This window comes from Archocentrus centrarchus, chromosome 11, assembly GCF_007364275.1.
Source record: "Archocentrus centrarchus isolate MPI-CPG fArcCen1 chromosome 11, fArcCen1, whole genome shotgun sequence".
Lineage (NCBI taxonomy): Eukaryota > Metazoa > Chordata > Actinopteri > Cichliformes > Cichlidae > Archocentrus > Archocentrus centrarchus.
In genome coordinates this window covers 23,452,452-23,476,628 of record NC_044356.1, presented here as the reverse complement: position 1 = coordinate 23,476,628, position 24,177 = coordinate 23,452,452, and the positions used below count along the sequence as shown (strand labels likewise).

Below are 24,177 nucleotides of genomic sequence, written 5' to 3'. Positions count from 1 at the left end.
TAAATCCCAGCGCGCCTCAAGAATGGCCTCCAATTGATTCTCAGCAGAAGTTAATATTGGCCATATTGACTAAAGCTTTTCTTTCTTTTTTTTTTTTTTAATATATTGCAAAAAGTTTGTGAAACACCCAATTCTACATTTGTTTTTGTTTTTTTTTTCTTTCTCTATAAAGTAGCAAATTTTCTTCTGGGGGAGCTGCTTGTGTGGGTGTTTGAGAGCGTGTATTGCTGTGCGTGACGAGTTAAAAAGATGCAAAAAGGTGCTGATTTGTTAGATTAAAGATTCACTCCTTTTGATGTCAAAATGTGATGGTTCAGGAGTCTGCACGGGGGGTGTCATGATTTACTTTTATCGTGTATCTTTCTCTCTTTGGTCCTAATGACACATTGATTTACTGTGATCCAAAGATTCCACAATTGGCTTATATTAATAATAATTAAAAAAAAAAAAAAAACCCTAGATGATTTGTATTTGGCACATCTCCCCTTCAAAGTCATCTTCTTGGGCATGCCCAAACTTCTTCCAGCACGGTTGCTATTTTGAGATCACTCCTGGGAAGTCCCGTTATAATAACAACAGTTGCATTGTGCTGAATTTCACCACAGATCTTAAATGTGAGCATAGCACAAACGCCTTTTATTTCAAACTACTCCAAACTTCATATGAAGGATGATCACTACTCTGGCAACAGCCATGTAGGTTTCAAATGAAGAGTCCCCAGTGTCCAAAGCCAGAGGTCGCATGCGAGGTGAGGAGAAAGACCAAGACATGCTTGCTCCTTTTTTCTTGGACATTAACTGGATTGCGAATTAATCTCCCGGGGTCAGATGGCAAAGTTCTGCTGTAATGCTCTGACATGTCAGCATCCAGCATCCCATCCTGTTTCAGCACAGAAATCACTGAAAACAAGTGTTTTGGCCACATCAACACCATCTTTGCTCATCACTGAGATCACTTGCCACTTTTGCCTCCCTGTGACTCAATCAAGTTGAAGGATCACTGTTTTGAGATCTTGCCCACACTGCAGAAGCACAAGTGCAACTGGTCATAATGAGACTTCCAGGAAGTGACCTAAAAAATAGAAACCATGCAGAAAGTGGTCCAAGGTGGACAAGAAAACTTTGATGCACCTTGTTTATATGCTGCAAAAGCCATTAGAAAAGCCAGAGATGTGAGGGTTTGGCAATCCAAAGGCTAAACTTAAGGCTCATTTTATATTTCTTTATATTTCTGCCTTTCATCAATCAAAGCACCAAAGGTAATTTAACAACTACCCTTTAAAAGCCCACTTTGTGCACAATCAGTGCTCACAATTGTACCACCAATATGGCTTTTTATTTACTAAAATCATACCTTCGCAATTTAGCACATACAAGCAACTCACCTGCAGCGCTCCACTGCTGTTTAATAAGGAGTCATGGGAGGTTTGGAAATGTACATTCCATTATACTTTTGCAGATACAGCAGGGGAAATTGAGCTCATGTTGCTACTAGCACCACAAGACCCCAAATACATCTTCTAGCACTGGATAAAGAGGTTACAGCCAGAAAGCAGAAAATTTTGCCCTTCGCTTAAAGTTTCAGGCAAGCTACAAGGTAGAAAATACTACAAGCTGCAAAGCATAACAAAGCAAAGTGAAGAGAACAGATGCAGGGAGTCAGTGGGAGGATACATACTAAAACAACGCTACAGCACAAACATCTAAGGCCATCTCTAGAAGCCTCTGCTACAGTGTTGGTGGATAAGGCCCACTCTCTGCCACTCAGAGTCCCCCTCATTTGGACTGTGGAATTGGAAATCGTGTCTGAATGTGGGTGAGCATTGTGGCAGGCTGTCTCTGGGAGATGACAGGGAGGACAGGTGGGTTGCGGGTAAGTGGGTTAACTTTACCTTTGTTGACTTGGATGCCCATGGTTCTGCTGACTGTCTGGCTACATTCAAACTGGGACATGACAACAAGCATGCAACACAAGGCCCAGTCAGCAAACAAAGGACATAAAACAAGAAGAAAAAAAACAAACAAAACAAAAAAACAGAAATCAATAAAATGTTGCAGTAAGGCAAAGAAAAGACACTGAGAATTAGGTTATTGATGTGTGTGACTAAATAAACAAACTGAAACTGTGACTGGACATGAAACAAACTGAAATCACAGTTATACAAGAACAAAATGAAAGTAACATCAAACGAAGCAGGAGCAGATTGAGTGGATGCCAGAACACGACGGTCATTTGCATCTATCAGTGGGCTTTGGGTCACTGAACTGGACCTAGCCTGTTTCAACATTTCTGTGTGTTTATTTCATTATATCATCAAGGTAATGACTGAATCTAGATTGCCTATTCACTGCTGGCATAATATATTAGAGGGGGGTGACAAAAATAGTCCATGCATAGCAGTCCTTAGCACCATTTACCCCCTTAGCTTGGAAAGAATCTGTGTCACAAGTAATAAGGCCCTTCAAAGGAGCCAAATTTGGAGAATGTAGGGTAAATAAATTCCATTAGTGTAAAACATTGCAAACAAACGAGCAATCAGGCACACAGGCTTGGTTTGCTGCTGTCTGGGCCTCTGCAATCCAAGGCCACTGCTCCTATAGAGAAAACAGTTCCAGCATGTGATTTGGACCTTTTCACCTCCCTTTAATTGGCCCAAGGACACTAAATGAGCTAAATTAGTATTGTGCCTGTTGGTGCACGAAGCCAGTGTAAGGCTTGTTCCGCCTGGACTACCCGTCTCCTCATTAGGAGCCACTGATAGAGCCAGTGTGCTAACACTACACTCCGCCAGCCCTCAGTTTTCATGGGCAATTTGTGTGGAAGGATGAAAACAGCTGATGAATTTATACTCGCATGGAGAAGGGGGAGGGGGTGAGGAAATAATTAAAAACAAGCTAATGAGAGGAATTAATTATTCAATTAATGCCTCAAACGTGACACCCAGGGCCGCGTTTAGAGGGAGGAATGGGAAAATGAAGGAGACCGAAAGAGGGAAAATGTCAAGCTGTGAGGATGAATAGAGGGGAGAATGAGATATGAAGAGGAAGAAGAGGGGAGGACTTTCTTTATTGCTGGAATGTGAAATTGAAACCCCTTAGCTTAATACCAGCAAATTGACTATCAAGACCTACGGGGTTTGCAAGTGCAGGCAAATTGCCCTCACTGAGTCAACAAAAACTGGCTTCTTTGTCATTTAAAATTATACGTCTTCATTTTACGTGAAACATCCTCAGAGCGCACGCATTACCTTAGCTAAATTTCCCTACAGTGGCCTCAAAACCTTTCTGGAATATCAATAAATATCACTAAGACAGCACCCAAGTCTCACCTCTCTTTATTGGAGTAAGCTAATGGAGAATCCTCCCAGACTATGCCACAATATACTCCCACGTGTGGTCTAACAGATAAGGATTTCATCATGATATTCTCATACATGCCTACAGCCATTTAGGCTGAATTGCTACATCTTTCATAATCGAAAATTTCCCGTTCCTGCTCTGATCTAGGCATCAGCAAAAAAAAAGAAAAAAAAAACACAATAAAGGAAGCTTGTTTTCTCTCTATCTCTGTCCCTCGCCTTTTCTTGTTCCTTCCCACTGCGTTCCGCACAAGCCCTCACCGTCTATCTGGAGAGGGAAGCCAATCCACGCTTCATTTAATCAAGAGCACAGCAGACGACGGGATGGAAATATATCCCATTTGAGAGCTAAAAAAATACATCAGCCAAGTCATTATACCGTGCAAGCGCTCTTTCTCACACTCGCACACCCACCGTCCATCCCACACACAGCGAGGCACAACACTGCATCATTGGGCACTGCATGCAAATTTGTGTTATGACCTTCTGAACCCTGTGGAATGGATAGAAAATGACAGGCTAACTCCACAGTGACAGAGGCCAAGGAGCCGTTCTAAATCTAAACATTAGCGCAGACACTAATGCTAATACATACTGTGTTACATGCTCTCTGTCTTTTAGTAACCCCACTGACTCCATTTGTATCCTGCCTCGTTTGTGGAATACACAATAAAGCTACACTCCATCCATCTGCTAGCCATATGGCCCCCGTCAGAGCATCCACTGTACTTAAAACAGAGTAGGACTTGAATTTGTTTTCATCATTAGCATTAATGTGAAGCCCACTTTCTGTCCACTTCAGCAGAGTGTAACACAAGTATTATCACTGCAGATATCATTCTCATATGTGGGCAGATGATTTTGTATCTGTACAGAATAACCACTTGATTCCAGGTCAGTAACTGCTGTTTTTGGGTCAACAAAGCAAAATAACAGCTAATAATTTAAGACTAACTTGTGTAACTCTCGAGCCCAGTTTTCTCTTGCTATATGTCTTTCTGCAGTATGCATTGAGCAATGCATACTGCATGGATGCATGAAAGAAGTAAGAAAAATAAAGACCTTTAATTTACCACTTAGGCTTCTTTCTGATGCATACAATAGAATAGGCAAAAGAGAGTAACATTTAGATTTATTTTCAGACTGCAAGAATAGGTCTGCTAGCTTCAGCAGCCTGAAAGAATGCTGATCTTCAGCATGGAGGTTAATGGGGACTATTCTGTTCTTTCCGGTCACATATTTCCTATTCTTTTCAGTCTATTAAGTATTATACTGATTCATCCCATTACAGTCTCTAGCGAGCCATTTGGTAAATACAAGGGTAACCAGATACCAGATAACAAGAATTTGGCTGGATGAGACTGGAAAAAGATGAGACAAGAAAAGCAAAATCAGGAGTTTGAAGAGTGTTGATTCGATCTGTGACAGTACATGTAATGCCTAAGACCACTGCAAGCCCACTGCACGTACATGAAAGACTGGATAAGATGTGAAAGTAAAAAAAAAAAAAAAAAAAAAAGTGTGCTCATGTCTCTTTTTGTGAGACATTTTCTGATATCCACTCATCTCCCCAACACAGCCAACACAGAGTTCCTACCTGAAAAGAGTAAAATGAATCAGGTCTCCTCTGACCCCTTAGGCCTTTTCAATATTTCTGAGTGTTTCATCAGCACGCATAAAAGTGCAGAGTGTTTAGCCCTTTTTAGTGCATGAGTTTATGGACATAATATCATGGTTTATGAGGTGATTATAAATAATTTTGGATGGGCCATTGTCTTTACAAACTAATTTATCGTGTGGTTATGGTGTTTAGATCGTAAGGTTTACCTCAGGCACTGAAATGGACGGAATGAGCACATGTGGTGTCACAACACAAACACAGTTCAAAAATCAAGAAAATGACAAAAAAGAAAGCTCAGTCATGAACATCCAGTCCTGTATCACACCCCTATACAAATCCGTGTGTCCAGGTAAAGCGGGTCCAGGTTTAGTGTTTTAATTTGAAATTGCATAGGGCTTGATAAAGGAGGGGGAAGGGGGGTATTAGCATTCATTACCAGAATGCTGAGGCATAAGGGTGCACGCTACAATGCACAGAACTGTTACACCACCACACCACTGGGGGGGGGGGGGGCGCAGTCTAATATTCAGGCTCATCAAAGACAGAAACGCCACAATGAGACGGCACCGACAGGTAGAGAATGAGCAGCTACAGTTAGCAGAGTTTGACACCGTTTGTTTTACTGTAATTACTCATAATCAATTCTTGCATACTCGGCTAATGCTAGTACCACGCTCTCAATATAATGCTTGCTAAATTCCATCCCTCCTTTTATTACTGTAGCTGGGCCCGTCAAGCCTGCTGTTACTATGCTAACAGATTTACTGTTAATATTCTGGTATTTTCTCACGGACTAATCCTTCATTTCAGGTAGCGTTGCACAAAAGTGTGCTTTTCATTTCCTGTTCTCAGCTGTCAGTTTTCTAGCAAAATTGGTAATTAGCTGTTTAAACTAGTCAATTAACTTTCTCATTTACTATTTAATGGATCTAGGTAATTAAGTTGCTAGCTCCATGAACTTGTTTAAACTACAGTCTCAGGCTTACCATTTAAGGGTTTAAATAGATTCATTTTAAAATGAGAATATTTAAGGGCATTAAATATGCATTTGATGAGCACATGCAAGCTACATGTCCCAGAAAAAGACTGGGACATGTCATATCTTCAGCATCATTGTAATGCAGGTATTCCTACCATGCTAAATGTACAATTTGTTACATTGTACTTTAACCACCTCTGTAGGTGCAACGGTTTATTACTACAAGAGCGCATTTATCTTCTAATAATATAAGGTAATGTTTTTTTAAGAGGGGATCAATGAGATGTAGGACTGCTTTCATAAACCTGAACTCTGCTTCAAGGACAGCTTGTTCGGTGTAACTTATATCCAGCAAACTGATAATTTGTTTTTATTGTTTTAGCCAATCCTCACATACAGTTCACGCCACATATCAGCATGTACAGAAATTCAAAGCTTGACAGACACAGGCACAGTTCATAAACTGTGATTGAACAATTATTCTGGAGGGGGAGGAATTTAACCGATAGTCACTTAAATGTGAAATGCACATCTTTGCAGCTTCGGGACAAAAGGTGGCAAACTATGAGACGCGTACTGTAGCATGTAGCACATGGCCTACTTTAGCAGCGTTAGAGGGGCTTTACAGCACAAGGTTTATGTTGGTTTAGTACATCTTACTTTGACTTTCTTTGTAAACCAGGGATGCTCTGCGCAATAGAGATGGCTCAGTGTTGTGCCTCGGTGGTGGGGGAGGGGGGACCTGTTGTGGACGAACACCAGCCATGGCAGTTAGAAGGGCTGTGGGGTTATTTAGGGTCCTGTTTAAAATACTGTTTTATGATGACATTAGGTAGGTAACTGGGGGGAGGGGTTGCCTTCCGCAAGTTTTGCCTGGAACTGGCCAGCCTCCTTTATCATTAAAAGGTGAGACACTCAATAGCGCCTGTCCTTAAGTGACAAAGTCAATCAGCCATATGAAGTTAAAGGTGAATTTCAACTTCCACGGTACTTTGGGTGTCCATCAGTGTGAAGATAGCCTTGTGAAATGCAGTTTTGTTTGCAATTAAATCACTCATGTAGGATATATGAAAATCACTGTCACTCTGTCACACACTGTAGAAGGGAGGTTATTAAAGTAATTATGAAACAATTATATCATTACTCATGCAGTAATTGTCTCCTAAACACAGTTTATGTGCTCCAAACACAGGCAGTGCATCACAGTGATCTCAAACATAAAACGGATAAACACACAAACATGAAAGAACAAGTGGACACACACGCACACACACACACACACACACACATAAGCAGACAGACACGGTTACGGCCACATCCACAAACAGAGAGGTGTGCTGCCACACACGTAGGCTCTCTAATAGGTAAGTGTATGAACATGCACATCCACTCACACAGACACACACAAACCCTTCTCATCTCCATAATTACTGTATAGTCAGCATGTCCGTGTCTGGGGGTGACTCTCAAAGTGAGATGTTGACAATAGCAGAGCCGAATTCAAGCTGGGGCCTGTCAAAGACCTGACACTGATAGCATTATCCATGTAATTATTCGCAGTTAAGTGAACGGCCTACTTACTTTTAACATAATGGATTTGGAGGAGTAAGCCATATCGGTGCTGTCCTTTCATTTCATAACTTGCATGACGTCATGAACCGGGAAAAAGTGCAAGCTCCAATTTGTCTTAATTAGTTTAAATACAGACTATCTATTATTTGTGACCGCTCTCTCATTTCTTTAACATTTGGGCATAACCTCAAAGCACACCTGAGCTCCCTCTGAAGCACATTATCATGATACAGCGCGACTGTTAAGAACTCCAGACTTCTAATATATGGCTCACGCCTTTGCAAGTGCCTGCCGTTTTTTTTTTTTTTTTTTTTTTCCCTCTTCCATAAAGTATTTGCCTGGCATGAGTGAATGAGGAGTCGGCCAACGCTTCTGAAAATCTTGATCAAGACGCAGAGCAAATGAGGAGTGAAGGAAAAGGCCACTGTTCTGGCACTGGGAAACTGCAACGTGTTTCTGCATGTCTGTGTGTGCGTGCGCGCACGCGTGTGGCTACATGGCGTGGGGAATATGAGAGATGTCAAACTAGACTCTGTTCCCCCTTTGATGGTGTAAATTAGATGTGAAACCGGCATGCCATCGATGCCAGGGGAAAGTACACCTATCAAGGTTGGCTAACTCATCATGGCTCCACGCACTAAAGCGCAGCAGATGAGTGGAGTGGGAGCGTGTACGCGTGTGTTTAAATCTTAATGAAAGCAGCCCTCTGAAGGTCAGCGCGGAGCAGGCAGGGACTCTTTCGTCTGTTGCTAATGGTGTATTAATGATTCAAGGAGGTGTCTTTGTCTCATGAGCACAGGTGCCCACCCAGGCACCCCCATGGTCACGCGCGCACACACACACACACCTAACCACCAATGCAGGCATACACACTTAAAAGAACAGTTCTATACAGCACACAGAAATTTAAACAGACACATTAGCCAGTATGACACAGGCACAGACAAACCATTTGTGCATATGGACAGATGTGCTGTTGTTTTTTTTCTGTAATTAATTGTGGTGAGATAGTTTGGTAAGAGTGACAAACAGTTTCGCAGGTATTAAACTGCAGGATTTCAGTAATCCGCTCTGATTGATTGTCCCTCAGCTAAAAGCTCATGCGATCATCTTATTTGATAGGTTCTTAATAAGGCACCAAGCACGAGTGAAAATAAATGAGGTTCAGGCCAATTACGTCAGGTACCAAAGTAATTTACAGTATGAAAGATGGAACAAAATGTGCCTCAAAAGAAATATTTGTGAGGCGGTTAATGCTCAGTTCTCCAGGATTGTGATAATAAGTATAACAATGAATTAATCAAATGGCAATGAAAATACACTATATACAGTATTCGCATTGCATTTAGATTTCCTTGTTAGCGCAAACAATGTTTTCACATTTCTAAGACAGCAATTTGCCTTGAAAAGAGAAAACCATAATGAATACAACTGCTTTCAAATGTACCTCATGTTTGTAAATGAGTGGGAGCTTTGCTCAGAATTTTTATGGCTATAATTGGCTGAAAGCTGCATTTACAAGTAAATACAATGTCAACACCACAGTGCTGATAATATTTAGTCACTGCTGACCGCTTTCTTTGAAGCTTGTTATTGCTTTCCAGAACCAGCAGTGAATGGGGGGGTGGGGGTTTAAGTGTTGTGAAGAAGTGAGGGAGGAAGTGGTGGTGCATGGGTACAGCGGGTTCCCATCCTGCCTCGGGGCAATGATCTTACCTTGAATGTGGACATGGCTGGGTCCCTGCTATACCTGTCTATGGTGTGGAACTTGGACGAGTGGTTGAGCTCATGGTACAGCTCAGAATGTCTTTTGCGAGTGTGCATCACTTTCTGGAAGGGAAGACAGGAAGGGACAGCAAAAATGAAGCAAATAGAAACAAACCAAAAAAAAAAAAAACGCAAAACAAACCAAATAAATAAATAATGGGGGGGGGGGGGTATGTAGGGACAGGCAGGGGAATGGAAATGAGTAAAATGCTGAGGGACTGCAGTGTTGCCAGCCATAAAAAGGGGGGTTAGAGCGGGACGCTGTCGATCGATTGCTGGCTCATGCTCATCCATTATCCACTTCCACTGTCTTTAAGAATTTGGCAACTGTGAGTGCTGCAGAAGGGAGTCCTTTACATGAATTTCTGGTGAAAATGAGTGACAAAAATGTCATTGTCACAGACTGGTGCTCACTAACTGGTGATCCTGTTAACTCAGGATTTTTGTCAAACTCATTAAAAATCTAACAGATGGTCTGAAATTTAACTCTTACCCTACTGAAATTTGTCAAAAAATGCTGTTGTGAGTATGCCTGTCCCGAAGGGAGCTAAACCCGGATCTGTAATTCTCTGACAGCAAACTGCATTTGTCAGTGCCACTGCTGTCTCTCCGTGCTAATGGGCAGTGCTGGAGCTGCTCGGCGGTAGCTAATCGTCAAAGCAGCTTGTGAGGTTGAAAGTGACACAGGGGCAAGATGCCAGCACTCACACCCGCACACTTACTGGCCAGTTGGCGCTTAGCACTGGCTCCAATCACTTCAGAGTGGGTACTCTCATCTCTGCTCAGTTAGGTGCTACTATCTCCTTGACTTGTTCCACAATTTTATGTTTTTCGAGAATCTCAAATACAACATAAAAAATAAAGAACAATCAACAGCAGTGCATTATGGAAAAGGCTGAAAGCATGGTTGCACAAACAGGGCATCAGCCCAGGTTTAAGCTAAGTTGGTTGGTGGACCGAATAGGCCAGTTTGCCATTTTGGTACATAAGCTGCCTTCTTGCTATGACTAAGCACAAATCTACATCATACTGGTACAGTTTGTAACATTGTACCTGCTAATTAGGGTTCTAACTTGTTTAAGTATTCAGTAAAAACGGTTAACTTTTGACAGTCCACAGGGACAGACTAAAAGGGATGAGAAAACTGTCAATGGATGAGAAAACTGTCAATGGAGGAAAAAAAAGGGTGGTTGAAAATAAAATGACCTTTCATTAACTCATAGAAGTGTACACTTTCCTGTTTTAATGGTTCTTCTATGTCAACCTTTTTCTCAAAAGTCAATGATCAGTTGGTGAGAAAAGAGTTGCTTCCAAGGAGAGCCAGTCTCTTTGTTCATGCAGTAGCCACAGATGACTCCAGTAAATAGGCCAGATAAGTAAAATGATCAGCTATAATCAGTGTTAGTAGCTTGTCCTCACTCATACCCTGTATATAAACGATATGTGTCCATGGTGGGAGGTGAATGTCCAGTCTTTGCATTAATCAAAATTAAAAGCAGTTCCTACAAAAAAAAAAGTAACAATGTTAAAGAGACGGCTCGTATTTTGTTGCAAGAGACTGGAGATTCACAGGACACCCAAGTCATTTTTAACACAAACATACTCACGCACACTGCCAAACCATCTCGTTCCAACAGATATAACCAGCAGACCAACTGCGGCCACATACGGTACGTGTTGACCCAGGACGGAATTACTAGTTTTCATCCAGACACAAGAAGCATTGTACTTTGCTGTTTCTTCAACCAGGACCCCAGAAAGACATGAGAGCCTTATCAGATTTAATTGCACATAGGAAGGTTTTGCTTCCGAATTCAATTCACTCATATGTTTGTTTATAAAGACAGACTGTAGGTAGGGACAGATTTATGGCCATTGTTGGAGAAACAGCATACTACGTAAGATAAGTCTGAAACAGTTCATTGATCTAAGAGCAAGGGAGACAGGAGCGAGGGGAGGGGTTTAGCAATGCTTTTTACTCCTCTAGGCGTTACTCAAGTCCTGGCAGAAGCACAAGAAAGCAGAGACAGGCTGATGACAGGGGATGAGGTCCGAGATCTTACCTCGAAGTCCAGTTCAGAGTACCGTACTCTTTTCCTCTGGAAGAGGAGGGGGCAGGGGGAGAGAAGAAAGCATCAATGACCACCCCTCAACCACCACAGAACTCTCTCGATCTCAATGTCTTTGTCGATCTTTCAGTGCTATTGTTCAGTAACGAGAGGAGGGCTAATATGCACTGGCTGCCCAACATGATACAGACATTTTTACAAATGTCATGGAAAATGGCAAATTGTTCAGTCCATTTCAATGTAATGAGATTAGTGAAGTGGAATAACCCAGAATTACAATGAAATATAATTTCTTGGCTCACATACCCTCCAATACATTCATTACAGCCTTGGTGTAAATCGTCCTCTTTGCTATTTTTGGAGAATTTGTTGAAGACATCCAGATTTAAAAAGCTGCTACAAACATGTGAGAGATGTGTTTCGTCCTCTAATCTTGTTTGGACCCTACTGCTCTCATCTTAAGTGCTTCTGCAGCTATAGCAAGTGGCACACAAGCCGCCAATTTAACAGCTGCAGACATTTCCAACTCATCTGGCCCTGACATTGCACTGAATTACATTCCGTCTCTGACTTCCTCTTTGGCTCTCACCGTCTGCCAGATTTGCATTTGGCAGGGAGAGGAGCTGCTCTCTACAGTTAGTTAAAAGCAGTATTCATTCTTTGAAAGGGCAGAGTTGCTGATCTGATGCTACGGCAGCCAAGGTTTTAAAACGGAGAGAAATGCAAACAGATAGAGAGCCAAGTTTCTCCTGGGATGTCCTATTGCCTTTGTGAATTCAGCCATTCCCTCTCCTATTATGGAGAAATCCTTACCTTAAACAGAGAAATTCCATGATTGAATTATCTTTGTAATATGGCAGGCATGCGACATGCATATACGTGTGCAGTATATCGCATGTTTTGATGGAAACGCACAGAAAGCAATTGCTAACTCACTCATACAAAATTCTGACGGAAACTCTTTCCTTCTACAGTTTGCTGCTACGACAGCACAGTGGTGCTGCAGTATTGTTTATTTCAAGACGCTGGTTTCTATAGCATGATGATTGAATAATGTGCTTAGTGAGTCATTTTCACACTTTGATTTACTTCACCTGGAGTTTAAATTTGCAAGATTCTGAATCAACAGTATATTTGACACTCCAAGTACTTTTTCACGATCTTTCCACAGCACGTCTTCATGTTGGCATTGGGAAGTAAAACACTGATTTAATCTGGAGAGGCACTCTCTGACATCCATCTCTGAATCAAACATATTTTAACAGGGTGAAATTGTAGCAGTTCTGTAAATTACATCCGGTTGCTCTTCAGTTTTTTTTTTTTTTTTTGTTGTTGTTGTTTTTTTTTCCATATTCATGAGTGCACTCGTTACTCATCTGACAGTGATTATTTTATGAGTCTTAATGACTCATCCTTAACGTCCTTTGCCCCAAGTGAAGTATTTTCACTTTCTGGGTGAAAGTGTTGCTTCCATCTCTGTAATCAACCTCGCAAGTCTGCAAGACGCCATTAAGGGAAGATCCAAAATGTGTATGTGTGCATGCGACTTTGTGCTTGTTTTCGTGCCTAGATACAGTATATCAGTGTGCGTGTGTGTATATGCAAAAATTTAAGGTGGGCTGAAAGAGAATCACCAGGGATTTCTTTTTTCTTCTGATCCTGTCTATGTCAGTCCATCTGCTGCAACACTCTGTAACACATATTAAACTCACTCATACAGAGACACTAAACTAATAGGAAGCTGTCTGTCATTATGAGGATAACTCATTCCAACGGTCATCGTTTCAGAGAGCAGCTATAAATACTACTCAGCTGAAAATAATAGCAGCTGTTATATCAGAATTGTACTTAGGCACACAACTGTGTTATTATCACAGTGTAATGTTACTGTATATGATAGACAGCTTGTACTAGAAACTCCCTGAATTTGAATTAACGTATTTGAAGGCCACACTTATGGAATTATGAGGCATATACACATACATTTTTCTTCTTTATGCTTTTTTCGTACTGAGAGATTGATGACAAAAGTTGTTAGTTGAGAAAAGAAGACCATATAATTTTCCCTGAGGTTAAAAAGAAATGCCAGGCAGATAGAAATGCCTTACTGTTCTAACTCGACAGTCGATGCAAAGAGTGTCATATGAATTTTTTTCCTTTTTTTCAAAATTACTTCCATAGACGTACTACCACATTAATGCTTGCACCACCTTCACAAAGTGCTTCCTCCCACTCCTGTCTATCATTCCACCTGTACCTTCACTTGTATTGTCACAACCTGAACACCCAACAGTGTAAAAACGTGAGCTCAGGTGAAAGGTAGTCTAAGTGGAAATAACTCAACCACCATTGTGAACCTTTCATTCCGTTATTCCTCAACCTATAACCCACCTCCAGGGATCCTGCTGAGAGGCTGGTGTTGGCATTGGTGCTGCCCAGGTTGCGTGGCAGGGTCCTGGTTCTCTCCACTGTTGTTCCCCCTGTCAGAATCTGTCTGACTGAGGGTCTCTGGCCTGGCTTCAATTGAAGAGAATGCCCATGGGAATGCATGTGTCCTCCGTGGGAGTGCACAAGGCCGCCCTGAGGCATCAAGTGGCCCTGCCCATGGGGCAATGTTTTGATCGTCCCAAAGGAGCGGTTGAGGTTCATGGTGATGTTCATGTCACCCACACTGGATGGCACAAAATCTGCCGGGTAGGCCTCGCTCTCTGCCGGGTGGAGGGTCAGAGGAGAGGGAGGCGGTGGGAAGGGAGGATCCTCCACTGCGATGTTCAGAGGCTTGTCCTCACCCCCCAGTCCCAGGCCTCCTCCTTGGGAGGAGGGCGTTGCAGGTTTGAAAGTGACCGTCCTACGAGGTAAGACCATATAGTCCCCCTCTCCTCCACCACCACCTTCTCCTCCCCCGCCTCCCCCTCCTCCATTTCCTCCACTTCCAGCACTTCCGTCCTGGGAGGTGTTGGATGAAGCAGGAGGTCGAGCCCACCCCAGGCCACTCTCGGTGCACAGGTAGATGGGCGCTCCGCTGCGTTGCTGCCCCTGTTGTCTCTGTTGGTCCACATTCACTTCCTTCTTTAGGGGTGTCTCACTCAGCTCATTGAGGCCTCCTAGAGGTGGAACCTTGGAGAGAAAGCAAGAAAATTGGTTCTTGCTAGCAGAATTACTTTTGATAACCCCTTTGGTCATGATACTGGAATTGTGGTAGAAAAAAAAATCATCTATATAATAAATATCACCACTATATAATCTTTTTAGGTAGGAGATGTCAGAAAATGAATATTACAGTACAATATATAACTATAGAAAGTGATGTATACAATTATATATGTGGTGACTGAAAGGGAAAAGTTACACTCTTTATTTCTTTAGCAATCCTGTTTGGTTTTATAATAAGAGGTACATTCTGTCTTCTTCTTTGTGTTTAACTTATACAACTTACACATACAAACATTACGTATGGATGGAAGAGAGTTGAGCAATGAACCAAATTAATGAGCTAATCTGTTTGGAAGTTTAGAAACTTTAAGCTTGCACCTGTACAATAAGGTTGGGAGGGGGGATATTCCCTGGGAGAGAGCTGAAGTTGACCCCTACTCCGCCCTCTTGATGGGCTGCCAGCTTAGGATCATCCTCATCATCCAGGGAGATGCGGGAAAGGGTCCCGGTGATAGTGGCTGGGTTACAGGTGTTCACCTCTTTGAAAATGACTGCAGGGTGATGAGGGAGGCACAAGGATTCGGAGAGAGACAGCAAAGAGAATGGAGGACAGGCAATAGATAGGGGAGGTGGAATATGGACAGTTGGTGAAAGGACAAATATAGCGAAGGTGAAGAGTTTATTGGTGCAGGAACAGAGAAGTGAAGGGGGGGAGGGGGCAGAATAATTGGAGTGAGAAAGAGCAATAGAGGATGAATGGAAAGGAATTTATATATTTTATGCCAAAGAGAACACAATTGACGAGAGGCAGGCAAAGCAGAGACAGACAGGATAAATTAGTAACTGATAGTGAAATTTACTTGCAGCTATAAAATAGCCATGAAATACAATGTGTCTCAAAAAGAAAAAAATCTAATTTGTCATTTTGTGCTCGGTTCACAGTGACTGACTTTTTGTCTCTGACACTGTGACCTTAAGTCTTGGAGAAATTTCCTTGTTGAAAAAATGCTGAGTGAAAAATCTTGCTTTTCTCGGTCCTGTCTTCACATACCAATACGAGTCTATATGTGGATTTCTTCCAGCACTAGAGGATGTGTTCTGAGCATGAAAGTACTGTATATGTATGTTACACAATACTGTTAATGGCACAACACAAAACTTGCTTGCAGTGGCTGTGAATTAGCTTTCATGCTCATTAATCATAAAAAAATAGCTAGGACACTATACAACTCTAGAGGAGTTACTATAACTAACTCTGACATGCTTATGAGAGACAATGTTCTGTCACAACTATCATCAATCACACACACACATCAAACCATCTGGAAATTCATGCCAGATATCATGCTCATTCTGTCACCATCAGAGGACTGGATATTTACTTGGCCCCAAAATCCAATTTTTAGACCAAAGTATGTAGCTCAGGCTATTTTCATGCAAACTGTATTGATGTAACAGAATGTCAAGATAGACATTTGATCAAAAATTGAAGCTGGATCCTGCTGAGGGTGAATGCAGCAAAAAGCACACTGGCTGACTACAGAAACTATCATTTCCTCTGTTTCACCATCCTGTTGGTGCAGTTTGACAGGTTTGATTGGAACAGGTTTGGAGAACTCTGACCAATCTGATCCCGTCTCATCTGCAACAAACAGTGGATGGCCCAGAGAAAGACCCATAGACGAATCCAGCAGTGTTCTTCTGTGCATTGTGTTCTAAAGTACTGCCGCCATTTTTGCTGATGCAGAGTGAAAGTGAATACATTTACACTGACTGTGAAAGCAGGGGATATTTAAATGAATCACTGTCGGGGGCATTCGCCTCCTCTGATGGATGAAAGCAGTTTCTATGAATGTGGAAGTTAGTCAGTCTCAAAAGACTAATCTGAAATTAATTACTACATAGCCTTTGGGGAAAAAAAAAATTAACACAAATGTCTTTCTTTTACAGTGTGACATAAGAGTTACATAGATTAACGGTCTTAATCCCAGCAGGAAGAATCCAGACAAAGCCTTTATAAAAGATGGGCGTAATCCTTATGACATCACCTACTGGTTATTAAAGTCCCATTGTGAAGCCTCGCTTTCAACCACTGGTTGTAGTTTTGAAATCCAGATGTAACAAGCGAGGGTTTGTCTGACTGTGAAAACGAGGCGCACAGCACGCTCGCTGTCTAACGACTTGTGACTGACAGCTCGTCAGATAATGAGGATAACGTCAGTAATTCTCATTTCTGACTCTAATAATGAGTATAATTTGTAATTTACAAAATCTTATAATTTTATAACTTAACCGAGTAATTTAGCCCATAAAGTTGCCAGAAAAGTGCGACAGAACAAGGGAGCCAGGGGCCATTGTCCCTTAGACGTCCACACAGCCTGAAGTCTTTTGCAACCAGAAGAACTGCCCCCCCTGTTGGCTGTAAAAAGAAAGCACTTTCTGCTGGCTTCACTTTTCAGACCTGGAAGCTACATCATACGAGTTCAGGTTTGAGAAGTGTTCATTTTGTATGCTATCATCCCCTTCAATGTCATAAAAACAATAAAGCAGCGTATTTTTTACAGTTTGACTGGCATGTCGGTTGCTTATGAGTGCACAGTATCGTTTTTTTTGGTCAGATCCTGCCCTCGGTCATGACGTCCCGTTTCAAAAGTCTAAGATGCTGAGGATGAACACGATCAGCAGGCCTTTGCTAACAAACACTGTAGGTGATGTAACAATGTCACTGTCTACTTTCAAATCAACAAACTTCTTTTAAGTAATTAAGGAATGTCTTACGTGGGGTGGCACCATCATCCACAGAGACACAGTCAGACAAGAAAGCTTTTTTTTTTTCTGACAACTTCATGGAAATAAATGAATGGCTTTCAACTGCTGCTGATTCAAAAGTTAAAGTGCATTGTTGCAGCAACTTCTGGAGGAAGTTTTACAAATTTAACAGGAGTGTTAATGTTATTCTTAATATAGACATATAGATATTTTTTCGCAAAGAAGAAGAAATGATGATGCTCTGACGTGTACATGCAATCTGGATTCGTCTATAGGAGTTATTAAAGTCTATGGACAGATCAGGCAGTGTTAATCGGGTCAGTAAGGTGCAAAACTTACATGGGTGTCCTCTCTCTGCAAGGGTTTTGGGGGTGGGGGTAGGGTGGAACGACTCTGTTAATATTTCAAAGCACAACACACACTGTACCGTGGTACATCTGTAACACATCCAAACACCCACACAAGAGCACTGTCGACTAACGAGTGAAACAGGTCTGAACACATTGAGGAGTGTTATTATCATGCACAATTAAGCACAGTCTCATCCAAACATATGCTCGCTGAACACTTATTGGGCAGAATCAGTGTGATTGATAAGGCATAATAATTTGCTGCGCGGAGATGTAGCGCATCATCTCCTGTCATCACATCAAAACATGCGGCAGCAAGTTAAGAATGGAACAGCTTGCAAAGCTAATCCTGTGTGGGACAAGGGAGGAGAGAAGACAACGGAGACAGAGGGGGGGGGGGGGGGGGGGGGGGGGGGGGGGGGGGGGGGGGTCAGGTGGAAGGGAGAGCTCACCTGTTTGACAAGCCAAGTCCACATCCTTCTCAAAATCCGTCTGACGTAGGAGGCAGGGGAGGAAGAGAGGAGACAGAATGAGTTTGTGCATTCACTGCAAGAGCAGCAGATGAGGCCGAGTGAGTGATTGGCTCTCAAATGGCTATGATGTATCTAATGACTCTCATGCTCTGATTCAACTCTATAGAAAAGGACCTATTCCCATTTTGCCATTTTACAACTCAGTCAATTAGTAATGCCCTCCATAAACAAAACAAAACAAAAGATGCATTGAGTTATAAGAAAAATGCTCAGTTTCCCCTTCTTTGTAATGAATTCATCCTTAAAGCCTTTTCTAACCAGAAAAAGAACAGAGGAAAAGCTGCATTTTGTCTGAGGCCTACACAACTGCTGCTTTTTTCATGATGTTTATCAGTTCACAGCAGCAGATCCAAAACAGACTTTGAGAGAGCCGAGCAGAAGGCTGTGAGGTACGTAATGCTTCTGTATGCCTCATCAGTCACCTCGCTATCGTCTGAATGGAAACAGGGACAGAAATTTACACAGCAGCAAAACTATTATCTGCTGTTCCAGCTGAAGCAAAACTTTGCCGTTTCCTAGCTAGACTGGGGAGAAAAAAAAGAATGTAACAATACAATTCATTCACAGTGGCGATGAAAACACAAACATACACACACACACTGCCGCTTTTAACCTGTATTCAGTATTCAGATTTTATGTAGATAGGGTACAACCAAAACTGATGTTTATTTGCTTTGATCTGGAATTTCACACGAGTGATGCAGGGTGGCATTGCTCCTTGGGGTAAAGAATCCCAGAGGGTGGTGAGTTGAATGAGGAAGCGCTCTTTCCAAAATGGCCACCACTCAAGTTTTTCTGAACTTTAGTAAAAGTGAAGCTCATTGCTATGCGGCTGCGGTCCTCGCTCTTCTCACCATAGAGCCTCGTCCTGTCCTCGGTGGGATTCACTTACAAAAGCCTTTGTTTGGATAATAAACTACAGATTTCAGACAGTTTGGGCAAGCCACGGAGGCAAAGAGAAGAGGGAAGGCGGGAAATGAAAAATTGAAAGAGAGAAGGAGAGGAGTGTGCAAAGGTCTCAGAGGAGCTGAAAAGCTTTTAGTACGCAAATCACCCGCAGCACCATAAATGGGTCTCTACTAAATGGACGAATGAGGATATTAAAAAAAACAAAACAAAACAAAACAAAAACAGAACAAAAACTCTTCTCTTTTCATCTCTCTTTCATCCACATCGAGAAACGACATATCATCTTTATTCTAACCATTACACACTCTCTCTGCGGCAGCCTCACAGGTTAAGTACACTGAGTCATCAGCATCAACTAAATAACATAAGGGAACAGACTGCAGCATATAATGAGTGAACTTGCTTGAAATTATGAAATGAATGTAACCATGTACAGAATCATAAATGATGTTCACCTCACAGTCTCACAAGCTGCAAACACTAGTGCCTGTAGCTGTCAAGTCTCTTACACATCACAGCTATTACTACGTACACTTAAAGGTGCAATATGTAACAAACACAAAATTCATTTTGATGAAGCTACAACTTTGCTTTCATGCTGACAGTTAGGGGATAGAACTGTGGTACACAGGGGTACAGTAAAGGGCAATTTCTGTCCTTACTAGAGGCCAACTGATATAGGATGTCTAATATTGTTACCGATATTTGGTGCTTTAAAAATCTGGCATATTGGCTCTTTCAGACACACGAAACATGAACAGATTTCCAGATCATTTGTTATGTGTAGTTATTTGTGAGTCCTTACTAATCTAATATGATAATTCAGTTTAAAAATAAGTCGTGGATTACTGAGATCAGCTGGTTGTTGCCAACAGGGCGACAGTATGGGCAAACATTTATCAGCTGTTATAAACGCAGATACAGATATATCAGCAAATAGATAATATCAGCCAATATATCGACTCTGTCTCTAAATTAGTCGGGCTCTATTCTTTACGGGTATAATCTACATAAAAGCACAACCACAGGATAATTACTGGACCACATGTTACTTACTGTGTACCTCTTTAAGTGTCAAAAACATGCATATATGTTCCCAAGCAGTAAAGAATATAATTTCTTCTAGATCTTATGGGTGAGACAAGAAAGGTTCTCTACAAATCCAAGTGCATTTCCAAGTGTATACATGAATAATTTAAAACAATAGGTACCTAGTTTTGCAACTTTTTTCAAGACTGATTTCCCTAAGGTACAAACCAGACGAGTAGAGTGGTAATTGTACCAAGCTATTGTGCCTCTAAAGGTACAATGAGGTTCTTTACTGTCTAAGAGTGGATGCTTATCTTTTGCTAGACTGAAAATAGTGCAACAGTTGGTTAACAAGATACACCTCACTGTAACATATATATATATATATATATATATATATATATATATATATATATATATATATATATATATATATATATTTTTTTTTTTTTTTTTTTTTTTTCTATGTGAAAGTTATAAAAAACCTTGTATTGGAAATTGTGTTGGATTTTTCTTGGCTCAGGGTTATTTTGTTACTTCTTAGCTGAGTGATGGTAGCTCTTATTTTATTTCCCATGTCTCTGCTAAGTTAAGAGAGTGCTCAGAAAGTTTCCGAGCAGCAAAACTCTTGAGTGGTAAACATTTTCTCATCCAGCTCCCAGGAAGAAACTTTCAAAATGCTTAAGTAATCCTTTAATATTTATTCATATTTATTGCAAAAAAAAATTACGCTTTACATATTGCACCTTTTCTCCTTATGGGCTTGACTATTTATAACTACCAGTAACTGGTTTTTCCAGTGGGTGACATACTGGTTGGCTGCTGATGTGATTATGGGCATGGTTATGGTTGTGGATGTTGTTGAGGATGGGCGTGTGCTCATTAGCATGGCTCATTGCTTGGCTTTGGTTGCTGTGGGTCAGACTGTGGTAACAGCCTTGCTGGGATGTCTGGTGGCACGTTGGTGGAAGCGGCTGTGGGTGGCAACCTGTCAGGCACAGGGATGTGCCGTAATGCAAAGACCCGCTCTGCTTTCCACAGACGCTCACATTTGCACACTTCTGGTGATATAAAAAAGAATTAATGGAAAACATAAAGTTGAAATGTTAGAAGAGGGTATCTAACCAGCGTTGCAAAGAACAGCATTGAGTTTGAATCAGAATTTAGCTAATCAAATACATTTCTAGAGACACCTTTGATTCAGTTTTAACAAGAGGGTGTAGTCACAGTTCTACATCTTTACGCTGTCTCTAAATGTCAAGGGTTTAGCATGCTAATGAGATTCCCTGTGAATATACCGAGAGCACCTGAGAGAATGGTGTTCACTGTAATTATGATGCCGCTATAACTGGTGGCAACCTCACCAAATTATCCATCACAATTAATGTTCTCAAGGGTGCTCTGCCTCTCATACAGCAGCTCTCCGTGCATATGTGCAGGCTGAAAAGACGTCCTCAAAGTCGTACATATTTAGACAAGAAAAGTTGAGAAAACAAGAACACCTGTCTGTCTAGTGCACAGTGGCTGGCACAGTGATGAGCCAACACTGCGCGCCGCACATAGGATGATAATACATTTAACCCAAAATTAAATATTACAGTTAGACTGTAAAGGAAAACAGAGAGCGAGAGTGTGCCGTGATGGCTTCATTGAGCAGAGCGATGGCTCCAAAGTTTAATCTTGAAAACCTCCGAGGAGCATTCAGAAACCCATAATCATTACCGCAAACAGGTCTGAGGGAGAAATAAAGGGAATAGAGATGAGGGCTGCTCATTCTCTCATGGTTGCGGTGTTACTGTACTGTCATTGCCAGGGCAGGTCAAGTCTCTATGATTTATCACACTATTAACAGCATCTGGAATGCACACAATAACCTTACAGCTTATAGTGTTGCACTCTTTAAAAGATGAAGGAGTTTGGGTTAAAAGTACATAAAAGTGCTGAAGTGTCTGTTGTGATAAAACATGATTATAGTCTTATGGGCACTGACTCTTGTGTTAAGTACTGTATAAACTAGCACACACTGATGCCTGGTTAGGACTGGTTTATTTTCACAATGTACAGTACTGGGCACCCCCTTAGCTTTTTTCAGTGTGCATGTTAGTCCAATTCTGATCAGCAGGAGTCTCTCAGTGTTTGTACGTGAAAAGTTGGGATTGAGAATATGTTTTATAGACAAATGAAAATGAAATTATATAATAGCAGGAGACTGTTTCACAAAACATTGCAGGTTGTCTAGTTATGGCACAGCAGGAAGTTAGTTTCAGGTTGGAAACTAGACAGTTTAGAGTGAAATTTAATTTCTATGGGATGAAATACATATCTTTTGAAAAAAAAAAAATACTGCTTAATGCATGAACCCCTGTTAAGGTAAAGATGGTTAAGGAGAAAAAGAGAAAGCCAGGTGCGAGTTTGACCACGTCTGTAACGGCATCATGCTTTGCTCTGCTGGAATTGGCGCTTGCAAGAAAAGCTTCAGCCTGGTTAATGTTAGTCTGAGGCAAATGAACTGCAATGCGGGATGAAATGGAGTGCTATTCACCATGATCTGCACCTGTCCATTCTTGCAGGAGTCTGGTGAGTTTTCGCTGTCATCTTTACATCCACCCATTCGACAGCGCACCGCATCCTGCACCTGAGGGTGGGAAGGGAATGCAGGAGAGGGAGGGGAAAAATAGAGAGGGGAAGGGGGTAGGGGTAGGGAGGATAGATGATGAGGGAGAGGAAGAGATGATGCAAAGGAAAGAAGTTAGTGGAGGAACTTTTCCTTAAGTTAGTTTGGCAAATGTTGGAGCTTGGGGACCATGCTCCTTAGACAATGTACGTTCTTCATCTATATATATATAAGAAACTTGGGTTGCAGATTATGTAACAGTTAGAGGAGTGGTACAGAAAGCACATAGTGTACTTCGAAGTGGCATTTGAGGCTCGTGTAATTAGTGTTCCTGGTACTAATTCAAATTAACAGCATGGTATATACTGTAGTGGTTCTAACCCCCTGAGCCTTTCGTGTGTTATATTGTTTTTCTTTATCCTCCCACATACATTATCTCACACACACCAGCACACTGTCAAAAGGCCGCTTCTTCTAAAAAGAACAAATCAAATGCATCCCTGTGCATTATGTTTCACAAACAACTCTGAGCTTCCCTTTCCTCCATCAGAATCTATATTACAGGTATCCTGGTCACTTGCTGAGGAAGAAGTAGTACATTGGGTGGGCTCCTCATCAATGTATGAATGTTTAAGCTGCTACAAATGGAGTGGACTGCATCCATGTCTGCACGGACTTGTTTATCCCCTCCATTGTTTCATTTTGTTTATCATTTCCTTTTATATCCATACTCGTCCTCGGTGGCCTTTGTTCCCTGTTCTGTTAGTGCAAATGTATATGTGTGTGTGTGTGTGTGTGTGTGTATGTGTGTGCGTTGGCACCCAATGCAGCTCATTCCTACTTCAAAGAGAAATGCCCCTCTATGGGTACCTACCTCTCTCCACATTCCTCTCCGTTTTCTCCTCCCCCCAACTATCATCCCCTGCTTTGCTTCTGAATCACACTTTTTTCTCACAGATCTCTGCATGCATTCTCTTTCTTACCTCCTAACTTAACTTAGTTCCTCCATCACAAGACGATCCCCTTTCTGTCATTTACATAATATCACACTTTATGCTACCTTCTCTCTGGTTTTTGCACTGTAATACATCCTGATCCCCCCCACCTCCCTCCCCCATTATTTCCTCCGATGCGGCACTCCCCCCTGCCTGTTGTTCTGCAGCTACGAAGGATTTACGCTCACTCTTGCAAGAGGATTTTCATACATTTACAATAAATAATTCCTGGATTTACTGTACCCTGATCCCTGCCGCTTTTGTGATATTGATTTAATGCAGCTAAGCATTCAGAGCATTTAAAAATTCACTTACACTATGCAGTTCATTCAATATCATAATGATCTCTCGGATAGAGGTAAAGCTGTGTGCCTGTGTACATGCATCAGCAACAGATGACACATTTACAGTTATGGAAAACTGATGACATTGTAAATCCATTAATTGCAGCTGGTGCAA

The 24,177-nt window shown here is 41.6% G+C and overlaps 1 protein-coding gene across 1 annotated transcript in view; it reads right to left on the bottom strand.

The window, feature by feature from the left end:
* adgrb2 (adhesion G protein-coupled receptor B2) overlaps positions 1-24,177 on the bottom strand; it is a 257,223-nt gene that overhangs the window by 5,341 nt on the left and 227,705 nt on the right. The window contains exons 26-33 of the mRNA XM_030740517.1: positions 22,652-22,744; positions 20,922-21,170; positions 18,091-18,130; positions 17,628-17,642; positions 14,898-15,070; positions 13,758-14,483; positions 11,361-11,396; positions 9,247-9,360 (exon numbers count right to left, since the gene is read on the bottom strand). Of these exons, the coding sequence (XP_030596377.1) occupies positions 9,247-9,360; positions 11,361-11,396; positions 13,758-14,483; positions 14,898-15,070; positions 17,628-17,642; positions 18,091-18,130; positions 20,922-21,170; positions 22,652-22,744 (1,446 nt within the window). The remainder of the gene's footprint in view (positions 1-9,246; positions 9,361-11,360; positions 11,397-13,757; positions 14,484-14,897; positions 15,071-17,627; positions 17,643-18,090; positions 18,131-20,921; positions 21,171-22,651; positions 22,745-24,177) is intronic.